We start from the raw sequence: 16978 nt of genomic DNA, 5'->3' as shown, positions 1-16978 counted from the left end.
TACTAATACTTGGCAATCGTTATAACTTTAATCTTAAATTGATAAATTTTTAAAAATATTTGTCTATGCATATTTACATTGAATTTAATAAGCGACCGACTTTTCCTGCTAAATTACCTTACATCTACAATGCTTTTACTGTTATGAAGTATTTTAGCCAATCTATTTGGTTAATAGTTAGATAATCAATGTGTTCGTTTTTACAACTCGTAACAACGGCAAGAGAGCGATGACACTGAAAGGATATGCACAATCTTCTAAAGGGTGTTCTTTAATACATGGAATGATTTAATACTTAGTATGGATAAACCTTCCGTACAATGAATAAAGTGCATTTGGACTGACTTTTATTTTATCTGAGATTATACTGTTACTAAACATTAAGCACACATTCAACGTGTTAAAAAAATTTATTATTACCCATTATAGAATACAAAGTCATTCAAAGTTGATCGGAGTTTCATCAATAAATGTTTTGAAAAAAAAAATAGAAAGGAAAGTTATTGAGTGCTTCAACTTCTAAACTAACTGGTTTGGACAAGGTTTCCCGAAGTTCTCTAGAGAAGCTCTCTCTCGTCATGGAGGGAAAGAAATCATAACATTCCAAATTCAATTTGACTAACTCATGTACATGTGCCATTAATTATGGGATCGGATTCTGTTCATTATATACGTGCATGAATAGCCATATTAAGTCCATCGCACAAGTATGTATGGAATCTATCGATGGATCAACTATACAAGAAGCGACTTTTTGATCTCACATATAACTTGAAAAATTCTACATACGAAATTTCTCTGAAAGAAATTTATTACTGAAACTTGTCCTAGAAATTTCTTTAACGAGTTCTATTCAAAAGCAATGATAAACACACAAAAAAGCATGTTGACCCATTATATAAATACGATGCTAAATGTCAGTGATGGAATTTTTTGTAAAAAAATTTCTTGCACTATTTATAAGTGTGATTTGTTCTGAAGTTTACTTTTCCGATAATTCAATAATATCAGCTCAACATCCTACGGGGCATAGCCCACATAGTGCATATTTTGTACGTAATTCGGCTCCATAAATGAGGAGGGTAGTCCAAATTAGCCATGTATTACTGAGTTAGGAACACTTGCAAATTGAAATTGATAGATGGTAACACAATAACTCTTAAACTTTGTCCATTAGTAATTTAAGAGACCTAAGATTTTTTACCTTTCTTTCACATACATTTTCCTTATCTCTCAAAAAAATACAGTCGTCCTAATCTCTCCAGGAACGAAAACAAAATCCTGCCGGTGACAACTCTGGTTAATTTCCGACCAAGGTACCCTGTTTACTCTATGAACTATTATCATGTTCGTCTGATCAACGGTTTTTTTCTCCGTACAGGAGTTCACGTTTTTTTTTTTTTGTGGTAGGCTAGCTGCTGTTCTTTTTCATTGAGTCAATTTACAAGTTCTGTTTTGAATTCCATAAGGACAGTAAAGTTAAGATTTTTGATGGTGGACGCAGTGTACTTTGAGCTCCAGGAGATAAAAAGGGTCACGTCGCTTTTGCTCGCAAGCTTACCAGCAAGAAAAATGGTAATGGTCTTTGAACTCTTAATGAAGCTTTTTCCTTGTGAATTCACTGTTGAATTTCTTATTCCCATTTTATGAATTTTTGGCACTGAGAATTTGCTTGCGGATCGAAGGATCAATGCCATTGATCTTTATTTTCACATTCTGGCTTGAGTATTTTATCGTGTCTATGTATACTTAATCAAGACTTTCAAGTAGTAGGGTAAAGATATGCAGTCAATCTAGTTATGTGATATATATATGCTGAAATGAAATATTTTAAATTGTCTTGTGACACTTAAGCTCACTGTGACATCGTCAAGTTGCGTAAAGCACAAGGTCTATGAGCAATTCTATCCGCAAATCGTGTATATAACGGAGTTTAATTAACCCTGTTGGTTTTAGTCGATCTTCCTGGAAATTTAACTTGCTGGGATTATATCCCATCGCCTGACTTGAGGATAAATAACGGTGATCGAACCAAGTAGGAAATGAATAAAGATCATCGCCTATGATCCTGAGCAATGGCTTTCTCACACTTCTAGATCTGCAGAGATGCCTACGACTTCTTCCGTATGAAACTAGATCGTGAGATTCCTCTTGAAGGCCTATGAGACTTTCTTCAGCTCCTTTATCTTCAGTTGTATGTCCAGGAAGATAAGATAATGGCTTGAACACATATATGAACAAGTACATACAGATCTTTCTCAGGCTTATTCGTATTTTAAAGTATGAAAAATGACAATTTTCTGCTTGCCTCTGATAGTTCGCGTGTCTTGCTGACTTGAGCAAACATTGTATGGAAGCGCGAAGATGAAGGCTAAGCCTAATAGAAATTTATCAACTTATGAAAACTTCCCAATTTTCTACTCCTCTCACAATGAGGATTGATCGAGCCATCCTATCTGATATTTCTAACTACTCCAACTACACATGACATCAGAAAGGATGTCTTCTAGTACTTGATCCTCATCAACAGACTGACAGCAATGGGGAAGTTTTTTAGACTTCCAAACATGATAGATGTTGCCACTCATAGCAGTTGTGAACCAAGTTATCAATATGCTTCGCCTTACGTATTAGCCATAGTGAAGTCTAGTCTTTTGGATCAGCCTTCAATCTCTCATCTTTATACCTGCGCTTCTTTCTCGCATACAAGCTAGGAAAGAATAAGGATTTTGTTAACGGTTTCATTAGGACACTTACTGTGTTTTTGAGAGGCAAGAAGGTTTTTCCCCCTTTTCATGTCCAATTTTATCGTGCTGTGCATATTTGTCGCACTTTGCTAGTTTCAAGTTTCCTGAAATTAGAGACTTGCTATGCATAGTTGGCTTAATTGGCAGCCTAGAACATTTGTTAGCAATACGCCTTTGGGGATTGATCCAAATCGTGCGCCATGTTTCAGAGGCTTTAAGATTGATAAGTTCTGCTGCTATCTCCCTGATGATAGTCATATCCATACTTGCATTAAAGCTCATTGATGATGAGTTAAGTAAGAAACAGGCAAATCTTCTTACATTCAGTTTTTCTCCCAAATAATCTTGGCAATGGTTTAGAAAGAAGATGACAGCTTTCAAGAAACTCTTTAGTAGGATTTCTGGAAGAGAAAATGGCCTTCCGATTCAACATCAAGCCCTGCAATGCAATTAAAAAGAACAAAGTGTTGAAAAGAAAATCAGCAAGCTATCCTAGAGAAAACAAAGATCTCACTTCAACAGTGTCATTCCATTATTTACATATTCCCTAAAATGCAGGTGTGGGTAATGCTAGTACATTGGCATGTTGATGTGCTGTAGCTTATTGATTTTGTGCTGTTGTAGTCCCTATGAATATTAACTACCCGACACTGCATGTATCTTTGTTTAAGCGGACAGTGTGGCTGCTTTGATTATACAACCATAAGCGATATTTTGTTCCATGAAATTGCTATACTTGCCCATATCCTATCATGAGGACCTTATGTCTTTGCGGGAATTTATTTCGTATGCGTGAGTTAAAGTGTATTTCCTTCTGCTAGGGAAAGTACAATTTATTCGTTTGCAGCACTCACTTTTCTTACTTTTAAGATACTTGGACTCCATTTGTGTCAATTAGTCATCTCTCCCCATTAAATAAAACTATTCATTTTTTTTTAGAACTTCAGCCGTGAACCTTTTCCAAGGACAAATGACAACAAATGCAGCAAATATGCTGGACTGAGCTATTATACTCCCAGAATATATAATTCGAAGCGTGCCTATCTGTGGTCAATGGATGTAACTCATCCTGGAATATCGAGCAACAAGAAACAAGCAGTTGAAGCTGCCACCACCAGGCCAGATTTTTTGCAGTGGAGTGTTTATCCATTGGACAATGCCTCTCACTATCATTCAAGTCCAGGCCAAGTTCAAGGTGGACTTGTGTCGGGGCCTTCGCAATTCGTGTACATGGTAGATGTGCCACTAGGTACTGGTGTTAAGAGCATGGGAAGGAAGGATTTCCATGACGCATGTCAAGGTGATGCCTCACTTAATTCTCACAATCTTGGCGAAATGCTAAAGGCAAAAATCAATCATGTTTGTGATTCTGAGAATGTCATGTTTGCACCGATAAGCAACTTTTTGAGAAAGGTCGATGACGGAAGATTGTTGAGGAGCACTAGCTGTAACAAGTACTATGGCACCTTCTTATCTTTGGGAAGTCCGTGTCAGATTAAGGATGGGAATAACACACCATTGGATGTGATTCGCAATGAAGGATTGGACCTGAGTCTCACCTTAGGTAAAAACTACGAGGAGAAGAGAGATATAATTGTTTCAGGCAGAACTGATGAAGGACCTATGGAACATGCATCCAGCATGGCCGTTGCAGATAACAAGGCCATTTTAGACTATCCAAACTATGCTTACTTGTCAAGAGCAACTAGCCAGATGAACACCATCGAGCCGAATGCTCATCAGAATAACATACCGGTGCATGTGATTTGCAATGGTGGATACAATGCGCATCAAACCTTACGTCGCAACAATAAGGAAAAAGGAAATGTTGTTGCTTTTGGAGGAGTTAAGGTCACTACCGTTGATAAGGCGATGCTAAAAAATCAGAGTTCTGCTCAATCGTCATGGGCAACTAGTTGGGTAGGCACAGTTGAACCAAATGCTCATCCTTCTACAGAGAGCAATTCAAATCCAGGAGGTAAGGCAAAAGACCAGAAAGCTTGCAGAGAAAAGAAACAAACGACAGCTAGTGAGCCTCGCCCGAATTTATACCTGTTATCCGTTCATAGTCTATTATCAACCGGAATATTTGACGGGGCTCTTGTGAAGTACATTTGCGAGAGTCGTGATGTAAGTTCTTTCTCGTATGACTATTTTTCAATTCTCTTTAATGATTTTTTCTTTTGATTTTTCAGATTCTTTATTTGATGCTCGACATATTCTGCAGTTAATTCTTCATGGTGTTATAAAAGGGTCAAAGATTCTTTGTAGCTGCAACGAATGCAACAACAATAAAGTAAGCAACTGATTATACTTCAATCTTTTTCTATTTCTGGTTGGTCTTGGAGAGAGTTTGAGGGAAAAACAGAGGGGGACAGTATGAATCGAGGTTTCATAAGGTAACTCATCTGTTACGTTGAACCGTGCAGTACATTGGTCCCTGCAAATTTGAACGCCATGCTGGAGGGAAGACCAAGAGACCAAATAGTCACATCTACTTCGAGAATGGCAAGACCATCTATGAAGTTTTTCATGAGCTGAGGAACACTTCGGAGGACAAACTTTCTGATGCGATTCAGAAAATCGCAGGTTCCGCCGTTAATCAGCTAAACTTACACAATTGGAAATGTCATTCTAATCTTGGACCCCTCCCTAGTGGCCTCTACCCGAAGTAAAATGTCACAATTTGAGGCTCCGTTTATTCGCGGAAAATGAATGATTTGGAAAACATTTTCCTAAAAATGATCGTTTGTATCGCTTGAAATAATTAATCAATCGAAAATGTTTTTATTGTCAACAACAACTTATGTTTAAACATTTTCTTTGATGATGAGAAATTTTTGTTCATTCATTTTTGTAAGCGATACAAGCAATAATTTTTTGAAAAATATTTTCCAAATCATTCATTTTCCACGAAAAAAAATGGAGCATAACTTGTCGTTGTAAGTTCCATATCTTTGCAAGATAGATTGTTTCAGATGCATTTAGCAAGTCATTTTGTTATGTGACGGTCCAAATTATTGGTGAACTTTGCTTGACTTTGGTGAAATAAAAATCTGCTGGTCCAAACTTTGTGCCTCGCCTAACAAGCTTCTACATTCAGAAACTACCGATATCTCAATTAACAACTAAGAAAGTATAAAAAGACATTTTAGAAAATAGTTCTTGTGTAAACTCGGACACTGGGGCTCAACGTCAATTTTTGCTTTTCTTGCGGAGTGCTACATCTGTTGGGACCGTCTTGGAATAAAGGAAAGCCTCAAGCGATTATTTACCCTGCCAAAATAAAAGGGAAAATGACACAAACAGTCCCTGAACTTTGACTCCCTGTGCAATTTGGTCCCTGAACTTTTAATTTGTTCAATGTGGTCCCTGAACTTTAACCTAATGTTCAATTTGGTCCCTGAACTTTTAATTTGTTCAATGTGGTCCCTGAACTTTTAATATGTGTTCAATTTAGTCCCTGAACTATTTGAAAATGTTCAATGTAGTCCTTCCATTAATTCAAGTGTAGGGACTATATTGAACATTTTCATATAGCTCAGGGACCAAATTGAACACATATTAAAAATTCAGGGACCACATTGAACAAATTAAAAGTTCAGGGACCAAATTGAATATTAGGTTAAAGTTCAGGGACTACATTGAACAAATTAAAAGTTCAGGGATCAAATTGCACATTGAGTCAAAGTTCAGGGACTGTTTGTGTCATTATCCCAAACAAAAAGCACAAAGAGAAGAATAGGTTTTGTATTCGAAATGGAGTATCCTCCCAAAAATATTGAAGATAAATTAATTAATTAAGAATCATATCGTCTACTGAGAATTATTATTTCCCAATGCATGTCTTATACGATATCAACCAATCAGTTTGCATTTCAAACACGAGTAAACAAAAGCGAAAGAAATTTTTTTTGATGAAGTACTGTATCGATGTAAACTCAGACATGAATTCGTAAGACCCAATTCAAAGTCCAAACCAAAATATTGAATGACTAGACAAGAAAGAAAATGGGAACATATGTCTAAGTCTCATTTGGCAAAATGTTTGAGCCCCACAACACTCCCAAGCGGTATGAAGTAGACCTGATCATGGATTTGGGTAGAATCTATGCATGATCTCCCAATGATTACCTCCAACGGGACGATAGTCTGGTAAAGAGGTTATTTTGCATCCTCTATACATTCACCAAAAAATAGTAATAACAATAATAGCCAGTGTGACTTCACAAGCCCAATCTGGAGACCGACAAAAGGAAACCACCGTCACCCCCTTGTTGCTTGGATGAGAGTCATGAGATGTCAAAAAATTTCTTTATGAATCTTTATATCAAATCTAATAAACATCCCGCTTTTCCTGTTAAATTATCTTGTATCTTTAAATTTATTACTATTAAAGTATATCAGTCACTCTATTAAATTAGTACTTAAATAATCAATCTGTTTGTTTTTAGAACTCGTGATTACGGCAAGAGAGCAATGTCCATTCACAGATCAATAGAATGATTTAATAATTGGCAATTATGTTATTAATACATAATTCAAAGTCATTCAAAGTTAATGCAGAATTTCATCTATAAATGTTTTTAAAACTTTTTAATAGAAAAGTCATTAAGTACTCCAACTTCTATATAAGCTTCTCATAGATTAATTGTTTTGGACAAGGTTTCCTCAAGTTCTCCAGAGAAGTGCTCTCTCGTCTTCAAGGGAAAGAAATCATAGCACCCCTAATTCAATTTGACGCGAAAATTACCCTCGCAAATACACGGGGAATTAAAAGGTCTCATACTTTTGGTGCAGCTCCCTCGGTCATTATTACGCTCTTTACCTGTTCTCATAATTAAGACTAATCGTGAATAAATCTGGTAGTAATTAAACATAACTCACATGTACGACGAATGATGAAAGGCATTAATTATGGGCTCGGATTCTGTTCCTATATCTGCACACATGATGAAAGGCACATAAGCATACCATCCATAACCCCTCATTTTGTTTTCAGCCATATTTGGACGGCAATCTAGATTGGACTTATCTTTTTTTCAAGAATATACTCCAAATATGTCCATTTGTGCTGATCATAGCTTGCAAAAAAATTCCACATAAAGAATTTCTTTGAAAGAAACTTGTTACTTGAACTCGTTCAAGAAATTTCTTTAACGAGTTCCATTCAAAAACAATGATGTTCACACGAAAATTCAAAAAAAAAATATTGACTCATTGTATCATAGGCTCCCCTTCATATGATGCTAAATGTAATTGATTCAATTAATCATCTGTTGTGTTGTAAAAAAAACAATTGTACGATTCATCTCATGATTCGTTCTGAAATTTACTTTCTCAATAATTCAATAATACCAGCTCGACATCCTACAAGGCATAGCTAAGCAAGTGCACATTTGGTACATAATTTGGCTCCAAGAATGGAGAGAGTAGGCCCCCATAATTAGGAGTGTATTACCAAGTTATGAAGTTTGGGAATGGAAATTGCATAGATGGTAATGCAATAACTCTTAGACCATGCCATTAGCAATTTAAAAGAGTCATACTTGGAACGTGTCTTTCACATACATTTTCTTCATCACAAGAGTACTTGCCCTAATCTCTCTGTCAAGGAAAAAAGAGTCTCGCCGGCAACAACTCCAGTTAAATTCCGGCCAAGGTACCTCACTCTGTGGACCATATCATTTTTATTGCATATGTCTGATTTTTCCTTCCCTTTTTCCAACTTGAGATGTGAAATATCTGGAGTATGCCAACTTGTATGTGTGCGCCAATGCACCCATCTATGGAGACCGAACCTTTGAAAGCTTTGAATTTCCTTACCATCTTCTTGGGCTTCATCTTTCAACGTCACCACAACATGTTTCTCTCCATAATTCAGTTGTTGCATGTTCTATGATTAAGGCTTCAATCTTTGTATGTGTGTGTGCCTTTTTTTTTTCTCGTAGGCTATTGTTGTTCTTTTTCGTTGAGTAGATCTACGTGTTCTATTTGAAATTCCAAAAATGACGGTAAAGTTTTGATTTTTAGGTGGTTGACGCAGTGGAGTTCGAGCTCGAGGAGACAAAAAGGTGACCTTGCTTATACTCGCAAGACTTCCAGGTAAGAAAAATGGTAGTGATCTTTGAACTCTCAGTGAAGATTTTCTCTTGCGAAATTACTCTCGAATTCCGTTATTTTGCAGTTATGAATTTTTTGCGTTGAGAGTCTTCCTTGTGGATCCAAGGTTCTACACTATTGATCTTTCTTTTCCCTTCCGGCTCAACTATTTTAACGTGGCTATGTATATTTAAGATTTTGACGCATTAGGCTCATGATATGCAGTTCATGTAGTTATGTGAAATACTACTGAAATGGAATGCTTGAATTGTCTTGTGACAATTAAGCTTACTATGACGCCGTTGCGTTGCATGACACGTGCCTTGTCTATGAGCAATTTTATCCGTACTTGTAATTAATGTTGTCGGTTTTTTAAAAACTTACTGGAAGTTTCGCTTACTATGGTTTTGTCATCACGTGACTTGAGGGTAGGAAACGGTAGTTCAAACCAAGTCGAAACCGTAAAAAGAAGATCATCTCTGATCCCAAGCAATTGCTTTTGAACATTACTAGATCTGAAGAGATGCCTTTGGCTTCTTCCGCTACGAAACTAAATCTTTAGATTCCTCTTAAAGGCCTATAAGACTTTATTCAGCTCCTTTATCTTATGTGGTATGTCCTAGAATATAAGATTATGTCTTGATCACATTAATAAACAAGTACAGATGCCAATTTTCTGCCTGCCTCTTATAGTTCGTGTGTCTAACTTACTTGAACAGCCACTATATGGAAGCACAATGGTGAAAGCAAAGCCTGCTAGAAATCTATCAACTATGAAAACTTCCCACTTTCTCTTCTTTTCATAATGAGAACTACTCGAATTGTCCGATCCGATGCTTCGCCTCCGGTGTGTTTGTGCACACTCTAGGATGACTAGGGAAGACCAACGTTAATGTTTGTGTTTTTGCACTATCATGAGGGCCTTATGTCAATGCGGCAATTTACATCCTATGCATGAGTTAATGTTTTTCATTCTGCTGGGTAAATTTTACTTTTTCCGTTTGCAGTACTTGGTTCTCTTACTTTTACTATAGTTAGATTCTGTTTGTGTCAATTAGTCATCTGTCCCCACTAAATAAAATTATTCATTTATTTTCTAGACCTTCGAACGTGAGCTTTTTCCAATGACTAAGGACAACAGATGCAACAAATATGCTGAACGGAGCTATTATACTCCAAGAATATATTATCCGAAGCCTGTCTGTCCATTGTTAACGGATGGAACTCATCCCGGAATATCGAGTAACAAGAAACAAGCAGTTGAAGCTGCAATCAACAGGCCAGATTTTATGGCCCGGAGTGTTTATCCATTGGACAAAACCTCCAATTATCCGTTAATTCCTGGCCAAGTTCGAGGTGAACTTGTATCGGGGCCCTCACAATTTCTGTACACGCCTGATTCGTCACTCGGTGCCATTAGTATGAATGTGGGAAGGAAAGATTTCAATAACGCACGCCAAGGTGATGCCTCAGCGCACTCTCACCATCTTCGCCAAATCCTAAAGGGAAAAGTCAATAACGCTCATGATTTTGAAAATGACGTGTCTGCGCCGATAAGCAATTTTTTGAGAAAGGCCGATGAGGGAAGATTGTTGAGGACTGTTGGCTATAACAAGTGCTATGGCACGTTCTTGTCTTTCGGCCATGCACCTCAGATTAAGGATGGGAGCAACACACCCATGGATGTGATTCACAATGAAGGATTGGACCTACATCATACATTAGGTCACAACTACAGGGAAAACATTATTTCCGGCAGAGATGATGAAGAACCTAAACATACGTCTGGCATGGCCATTGCTTATAACAGTGCGATTGTTGACTATCCAATATATGCTCATTCTTCAGGAGCAACTAGCCAGAGGAACATTATTGAGCTGAATGCTCATCAAAATAACATGCCGGTCTATGTGATTCGCAACGGGGGATGCAATGCGCATCGAACCTTTAATGACAACAATAAGCCCCAAGGAAATGTTGTTTTTGGAGGAGTTAAGGTCACTGCCAATGATGAGGCAATGGTAGACAATCTGAGCTCTGCTCAATCTTTGGGGTCAACTAGTCGAGTGGGCACAGTTGAGCCTAATGCCCATCCTTCTTCAGAGAGAAATTCGAATCCAGCAGGCAATGCACAAAAACATAATGATTTCGAAAGAGAGAAGCCAAAGGCGACTGGTGAGCCTTACCCTAATGTATACCTGTTATCTGTCCCTAATTTATTATCAACTGGAATATTTGATGGTGCTCCGGCGAAGTACGTTTTGAAGAGGCGTAATGTAAGTTCGTTCTCGTATAATTTTTTTTTACATCTCTTTAAAGATTTGTTTCTTCTTAAGTTTTACGGTTCTTTATTTAACACTTGACGCATGGAGTACCACAGATAATGCTTCGTGGTGTTATAAAAAGGCGGAAGATTCTTTGTAGCTGCAATCAATGCAACAACTCTAAAGTAAGCAACTGATTGTACTTCCTTTTTTTTTTTCTTTTTCTTTTTCTGTTTGGTCCTGACGTACGGAGGACCGGATGAATGGAATTGCCGTAAAGTAACTCATTTTTTATGTTGAACGGTGCAGTACGTTAGTCCCTACGTATTTGAGCTCCATGCTGGAGGGAGGACGAAGCATCCGTATACTTACATCTACTTGGAGAATGGCAAGACCCTCTACGAAGTTTTTCAGGAGCTGAGGAACACCCCAGAGGATATGCTTTTTGATGCAATTCCTATCGTTGTCGGTTCCGCTTTTAATCGGCCAAATTTTCACCGTTGGAAAGGTCATTCTAATCTCTGACTCCTCTCCAGCGCCCCCTCCCTTCATTAAAATGTCGCACTTCAAGTTGTCGCTTTAATTTGCATATCATTGCCAAATCACGGTTCAGATGCATTTAGCAAGTCATTTAGTTTTGCAACCGTCCAAAAAATGCCAGTCTTGTCTGATTGAATGAAGAAGCGCATCAATCATATTGTTTAAAAATGTCGTCGATTATGTTCCATCAAAATCGACCCATCATAGGATAGGTTGGTGAGGGAAATCAGCCAAAGTAAATGTAAAAACAGAATGTTCACTCCTTTGATTTTTGGCACTAGTAGCATTGCAATTGACAAGCTATATCTTACGGATTTTTACTGTTCTCTCAGCATTATATTCAGCTGTCACCCTGGAGCTTCGGCAAATAATGCAAAGGACCTAATTCCATCAGCTAAGGGACATTAGAAAACTACCTGAAGAAGAATCTTGAGATAGACAGCAGTGCTCGAGGATGCTTGAACTTAATGCTTGCTTTGTACTTTATTGAACTATGTCGTCCAGTTTGAAAATTTTTAGCTTGAGACAATTCATTAAGGGACCTTTCTTCGCCATGAAGGAACAATACCTTTCAGTTGCTGTCAGGTTGAGTCGAGATGTTTCTGTTTTAAGACTTCATTGAACTGCAGGATTCTGACTGCTAGCTTTTGTTCATACTTTGATTGCATTTGTGAATCTGGGTTTGCTTTTGATTGTTTTAACGTGCACATCGGAGAGGGTGTTATATTCTGGTGTACATTAGCCTTTGCACCTAGTTCTGGATATTGTTTCTGGAGTTCTTTGTCAATTGTGGTGATGAGGGCGCTATCTGTTCAGTTTGGGTTCTTTTCTGGAGGCTCCCCAGCGCGAATAAAGGAAGGCTGTACTAGGATATGTTCAGGGGACAAAGAACATGGACAACTCCTGTGATTGAGATTGGAAATTTTAAGTTCTCTGAGGACAAAACAAACGTGGGAATAACATGGTGAAGGGGTTCTATTCTCGAATTTTAAGCCACTGGTTGTGACTACCGTGACATCCCGAATTTCGGCCCATTTTTGGGATTTATAAAACGTGTAATTCGTCAATGTGCTTATAGTAAAATCTTGCCCGGGAACTGATCACTCCCGGTTATTGTTTTAAATTTGAGATTTCGCTAGAATCGCATTCGATCGAATTTTGCCGTTATTTAGAGCCCAAACTTTGATGTCGAATTTCTCGGAGTTTCGGGACGAATTTAATTGGACGGTGTCGATATTATTGTGGCCAGCCTCGATATTACCCGGGATATGTGAAAAGTGAATTTTTGACCGGGTGCAAATTTGAACTAGTAGACCTCTCTTGAAGTAATTTGATTTAATTTGACATTTGTCTCTTATTATATTCTATGATTAATTTGAACCGGTAAATCGCTTTCAATTTTAAATATAGGTCATCGAATCGCAATAATTATTTAAATGGATGTTTATTTTTCTCTCTTTCTCTCTCTCCCCCTCCCTCTTTCTTTCTCTCTCTTCTTCCCCTCTGCCGCGCACGATGGCCCCCCCTGCACGTGTCCCTTCACGCTCATTTCCTCAGACCTTCTCTCTCTCCTCTCTCTTCTTCTCTCTCCTTTCTTCTCTCTCCTTTCTTCTTCTTCTTCCTTCTTCCTCCCGCAACTGCTTCTGCTTCTGCTTTTCCCTGCTCGCCCGACCCATCACTGTCGACCGCCTGAGCTCGCCTGGCCGCCGCGCGCCGCTGCCGTCGCCAGCCAGCTCGACCACCGCGCCGCAACGTCCGCCAGCCGCCGCCACCAACCTGCTGGTCTCTTCCTTCGCGCGCGCAGCAGCGAGCTCGCCACCGCTGCCCGTCGCGCCCGGCACTGTCCAGCCTCGCCTGGTCGTCGCCGCCGTCGTCCTAGCCGCACCGTGCCGCCCCGTCATCGCCGGTTCACCCCCTCTCCCTCAGCCCCAGTCTCTCTCTCTCTCTCTCTCTCTCGCCACCTCCACCCCCGGCTGATCATTTCCCCCCTCAGCCCGTCGCCGCCGTGTTGCCGTCGCCGTCGTCGCCGTCGTCGGTCACTGCCCCGGCCAGCCAGCCCAGCCGTGCCCGGGCTTGCCCAAGCCGTGGCCGGCCCGTTGCCCGCGCATCCTAGCCGCGCGCCCGCTCGCCCGTCCAGCCGGCCCATCGCCCGGCGCGTCGCCCGTCCAACCAGGCGCGTCGCCCGTCCAACTAGGCGCGTCGCCCGTCCGGTCGCCCGTGCGCCCCGGGCACGCCGCTCGGCCACCGCGCCCGCGCACCAGGCACGCCGATCGGCCACCGTGCCCGCGTTGGCCGGCCAGCGCGCCCGTTGGCCCGCGCCCGCGCCTAGTCTGGCACTGTTCACCCGGGCCATTTTAGGCTCGAGCCGATTTTCTCCGGGCCAAACTTAAGTAAGTGACCTCCTAATCCTTATTTAGGACTATGGGTATTTTTAGACTTTTTTTAGGATGTGATTAGTACCGGTTTAAGGGCTAAACGTGGATTATGGTCAATATTCGTATGTGCGTTTTTGTTAAATTAAATTGTGATAATTGTGGGGCTTAATTAGTAGTTAATTATGGTGGGTTAAGTATCCGTATTGTCGTGGCGTGTGTGGGAAATTTACGTGTGATTGTGGCCGGCTTGAATGTTGGAATCGTGAGCTTGTGAATTGGAATTGGGATGATTGTGGGTGCATGTTTGTGGCTATTGTTGGTGGGTCAATGATTGGCTTATCGTGGCATTTGTGAGTGGAATTGATAGCTGAATGTGACCGACTTGAAGGTCGGGTTGGTGGAATATTGTGATGAGCATGCCTTGAGTTCGATTGGTACGACTTGTGTGAATGGCGAATTGTGTGGTGATGCATGTGCATGAGAAAAGCCCGGATTGATCGGAGGGCTGCCAACCTGAGGCGTGATTGCGCGGGTGTAGCGAGAAAGGCATGACCAGACCTGAGGCGCAGGTTACGCGGGTCATTGGAAGGGGAAAAATGTCCTGAGGCGTGGTTACGCGGGACCGAGCCCGGCTTGATCTAAGGGCTGAGCCTGAGGCGCAGTGGCGCGGGTTGTGAGATTGGGCCTGAGGCGCAGTGGCGCGGGCAGTGTGAGAGGACCTGGGAGGTCGTGGAAAGTTGTTCGACCACGCATGCGAGTGGAGTGTGATTGAATTGATTGAACTGATTGGACTGGCTGATTGAATGTGTGATTGAATTGGTTGGATTGATTAAGTGCCAGTGTGGTTAGCGTTTGATTGATTGTGATATGTTATTAAGTTAGTATTATTGTCTTGTCGCGTTTAACTAACGTGCAGAGCATGCGTTTGATGGCGAGGTAAGTACAATGACGTGAATTCTCTGTGTTGAGGGTTAGATTGCTTGTACGACTTGTTTGGGTACGCATTGGCCTACGTGGGGTTTAGGGTGTTGCTTATTGAGACTCGTTCTCACGGTTATTATATAACCACTTTCAGATCCGCGACCGTGATCGATTCGAAGATGCCGCCAGAGTACTACAGGGATTGAAGAATAGATCAAATTTACCCTGTCTTTTGAGTACCCTTTTGTAGAGAAGATAAGCTTGTCAACCACCGCCCCCTTTTGAAAAGCGTGGTTTGAAATTACTAGCCCAGTTTATCGTTCTGTAATAATGACTACTTTATGATGTTTTGGAATTATTGTTTTGCGCTATCCTTTCGTCATCATATTAGTTGTCTGGGTTGTTTTATTTCGCTTCCGCTTGCATAGTTCGTTTCGATCGGCGACGCGTCCTGGGACGTCGCGTTCAATTCGACCATGGACGGGATGTAGCGGGCTTGGTGGGGTCCGGGGCGTGACAACTATATAGCATAGAAGTCCCGGGTAGGCTGTGGAGCATTTCCGTTGGGAGGGAAGAAGAAGAGAGCGAGTAATCGGGTTTGGCAGAGAGTTAGCAAACCCTTTTTTGAGAGTTTCTTATTCTTTTTGCTGTGTGAAAAATGGAATTTGTCCCAGCTAAGATCTTTAGCCCCAGAAGCTGACGCAGATCAGCATAATGATCCCACTTGAAGGGTTTACCGAACTGAAATTTTCTGCTGCTCTGCACAAGAAAGTGGCAAAGTGTATTTCACAGAATTTTGTGATTAGAAGAGAATTCACAAGTGTTCTATCATATCGAGGGGCATAATTACGGGAATCCGTCTGTTAGGATTTGGCAACCGAAACTTTGAAAGGTCACAGAGATATTGAAGGCCATATCTAAGAAATATTGAAAAGCAAATTCAAAGGGTAGTGTTATCTTATTATGGAATGAAAAGATCGTGAAATATTAATGGCATTAAAAATGTTCCAATTTTAATACTTCCTGTAAAATTCCAAATGCATGAATACACACATGACAAAACTGTCCTTACTTTTCAAAAGACCTAAAAAAAAAAACATGAACTTCAAATTTAGGGATACGTGAAGTTGTCCATCCTGGCAAATTGATGACATCGGTTTGGAGCACTAACATTTGGTTTTGGGGGCAAAAAGAATTCGGTTCACTAACCCTGGCTCTTTCAATTTGGGGCTCCTCATTTTTTTCTTTCTCGTTGAAACAAACGAGTTCTTGATTGAAAAAACTAAAATTTAATACAACAAAAAACCTCAAATCGATATATCAAGGGAAAAGTGTCAATTTAGTCCTAAACCTTTTGCATTAGTGCCAATTTAGTCCTAAACCTTTTTTTGGTGCCAAGTCAGTACTAAACCTTTTGGATTGGTGCCAATTTAGTCCTAAACCTTTTTTTGGTGCCAATTAAGTCCTAAACCTTTTAAATTGGTGCCAATTCAGTCCTAAACCTTTTGTTTTTATGCCAATTTAGTCCTTCCGATCAATTTTGAATGGAATTTACCGACGTGGACACCTGTCGGCCGGCGGCCGGTCACCGGCGCCGACGTGGCGCTGACGTGGACAACTTTAATAATATTTTAATATTTTTTTGAATTTTTATTTTTTTTCCTTTTTTTTCTTTTTTTTCCACTTTTTTTTTTTGTCCCTCCTTCCTCTGGCTCGCCGGCCACTGGCAAGGGAGGCGGCCTCGCCCGGCGAGGGCGAGTCGGGCCTCGCCGGCCACTGGCGAGGCTCGAGCCCTCGCCGGAGGCCGCGGCGAGGGCTCGAGCCTCGCCATGGTCTGGCGAGGCCCGACCTCGCCGGATCTAGCGAGGTCGAGCCTCACCCGACCATGGCGAGGCTCGCCCTCGCCACGGCCTCCGGCGAGGGCTCGAGCCTCGCCTTGGTCGGGCGAGGCTCGACCTCGCCGGTGGCCGGCGAGGCCCGACCTCGCCGGATCTCGGCGAGGTTGAGCCTCGCCGGAGGCCGCGGCGAG

General features: G+C 40.9%; 2 protein-coding genes across 2 annotated transcripts; both read left to right on the top strand.

The window, feature by feature from the left end:
* Positions 1–3800: 3800 nt before the first annotated feature.
* LOC115682201 (uncharacterized) lies at positions 3801–5422 on the top strand. Its single transcript, XM_030606354.1, has 3 exons — positions 3801–4877; positions 4975–5043; positions 5177–5422. Exons 1-3 carry the CDS (start codon positions 3801–3803, stop codon positions 5420–5422), a joined length of 1392 nt encoding a protein of 463 aa, XP_030462214.1.
* A 4551-nt stretch (positions 5423–9973) lies between these two features.
* On the top strand, positions 9974–11638 carry LOC115682202 (uncharacterized). Its single transcript, XM_030606355.1, has 3 exons — positions 9974–11125; positions 11230–11298; positions 11423–11638. Exons 1-3 carry the CDS (start codon positions 9974–9976, stop codon positions 11636–11638), a joined length of 1437 nt encoding a protein of 478 aa, XP_030462215.1.
* Positions 11639–16978: the final 5340 nt, after the last annotated feature.

The sequence above is a fragment of the Syzygium oleosum genome, unplaced genomic scaffold (genome assembly GCF_021117445.2).
Source record: "Syzygium oleosum isolate NSW1041296 unplaced genomic scaffold, Sole_v2.1 Sole_v2.07, whole genome shotgun sequence".
Classification (NCBI taxonomy): Eukaryota; Viridiplantae; Streptophyta; class Magnoliopsida; order Myrtales; family Myrtaceae; genus Syzygium; species Syzygium oleosum.
This window is presented reverse-complemented; position numbering and strand designations above follow the sequence as displayed.

Bases quoted from the DNA above. Each gene is read 5' to 3' on its own strand.
- LOC115682201 (XM_030606354.1), top strand. From the start codon at position 3,801: ATGGATGTAACTCATCCTGGAATATCGAGCAACAAGAAACAAGCAGTT. The intron at 4,878-4,974 runs GTAAGTTCTTTC...CATATTCTGCAG, and splicing joins ACATTTGCGAGAGTCGTGAT to TTAATTCTTCATGGTGTTAT. The intron at 5,044-5,176 runs GTAAGCAACTGA...TGAACCGTGCAG, and splicing joins ACGAATGCAACAACAATAAA to TACATTGGTCCCTGCAAATT.
- LOC115682202 (XM_030606355.1), top strand. From the start codon at position 9,974: ATGACTAAGGACAACAGATGCAACAAATATGCTGAACGGAGCTATTAT. The intron at 11,126-11,229 runs GTAAGTTCGTTC...GGAGTACCACAG, and splicing joins ACGTTTTGAAGAGGCGTAAT to ATAATGCTTCGTGGTGTTAT. The intron at 11,299-11,422 runs GTAAGCAACTGA...TGAACGGTGCAG, and splicing joins ATCAATGCAACAACTCTAAA to TACGTTAGTCCCTACGTATT.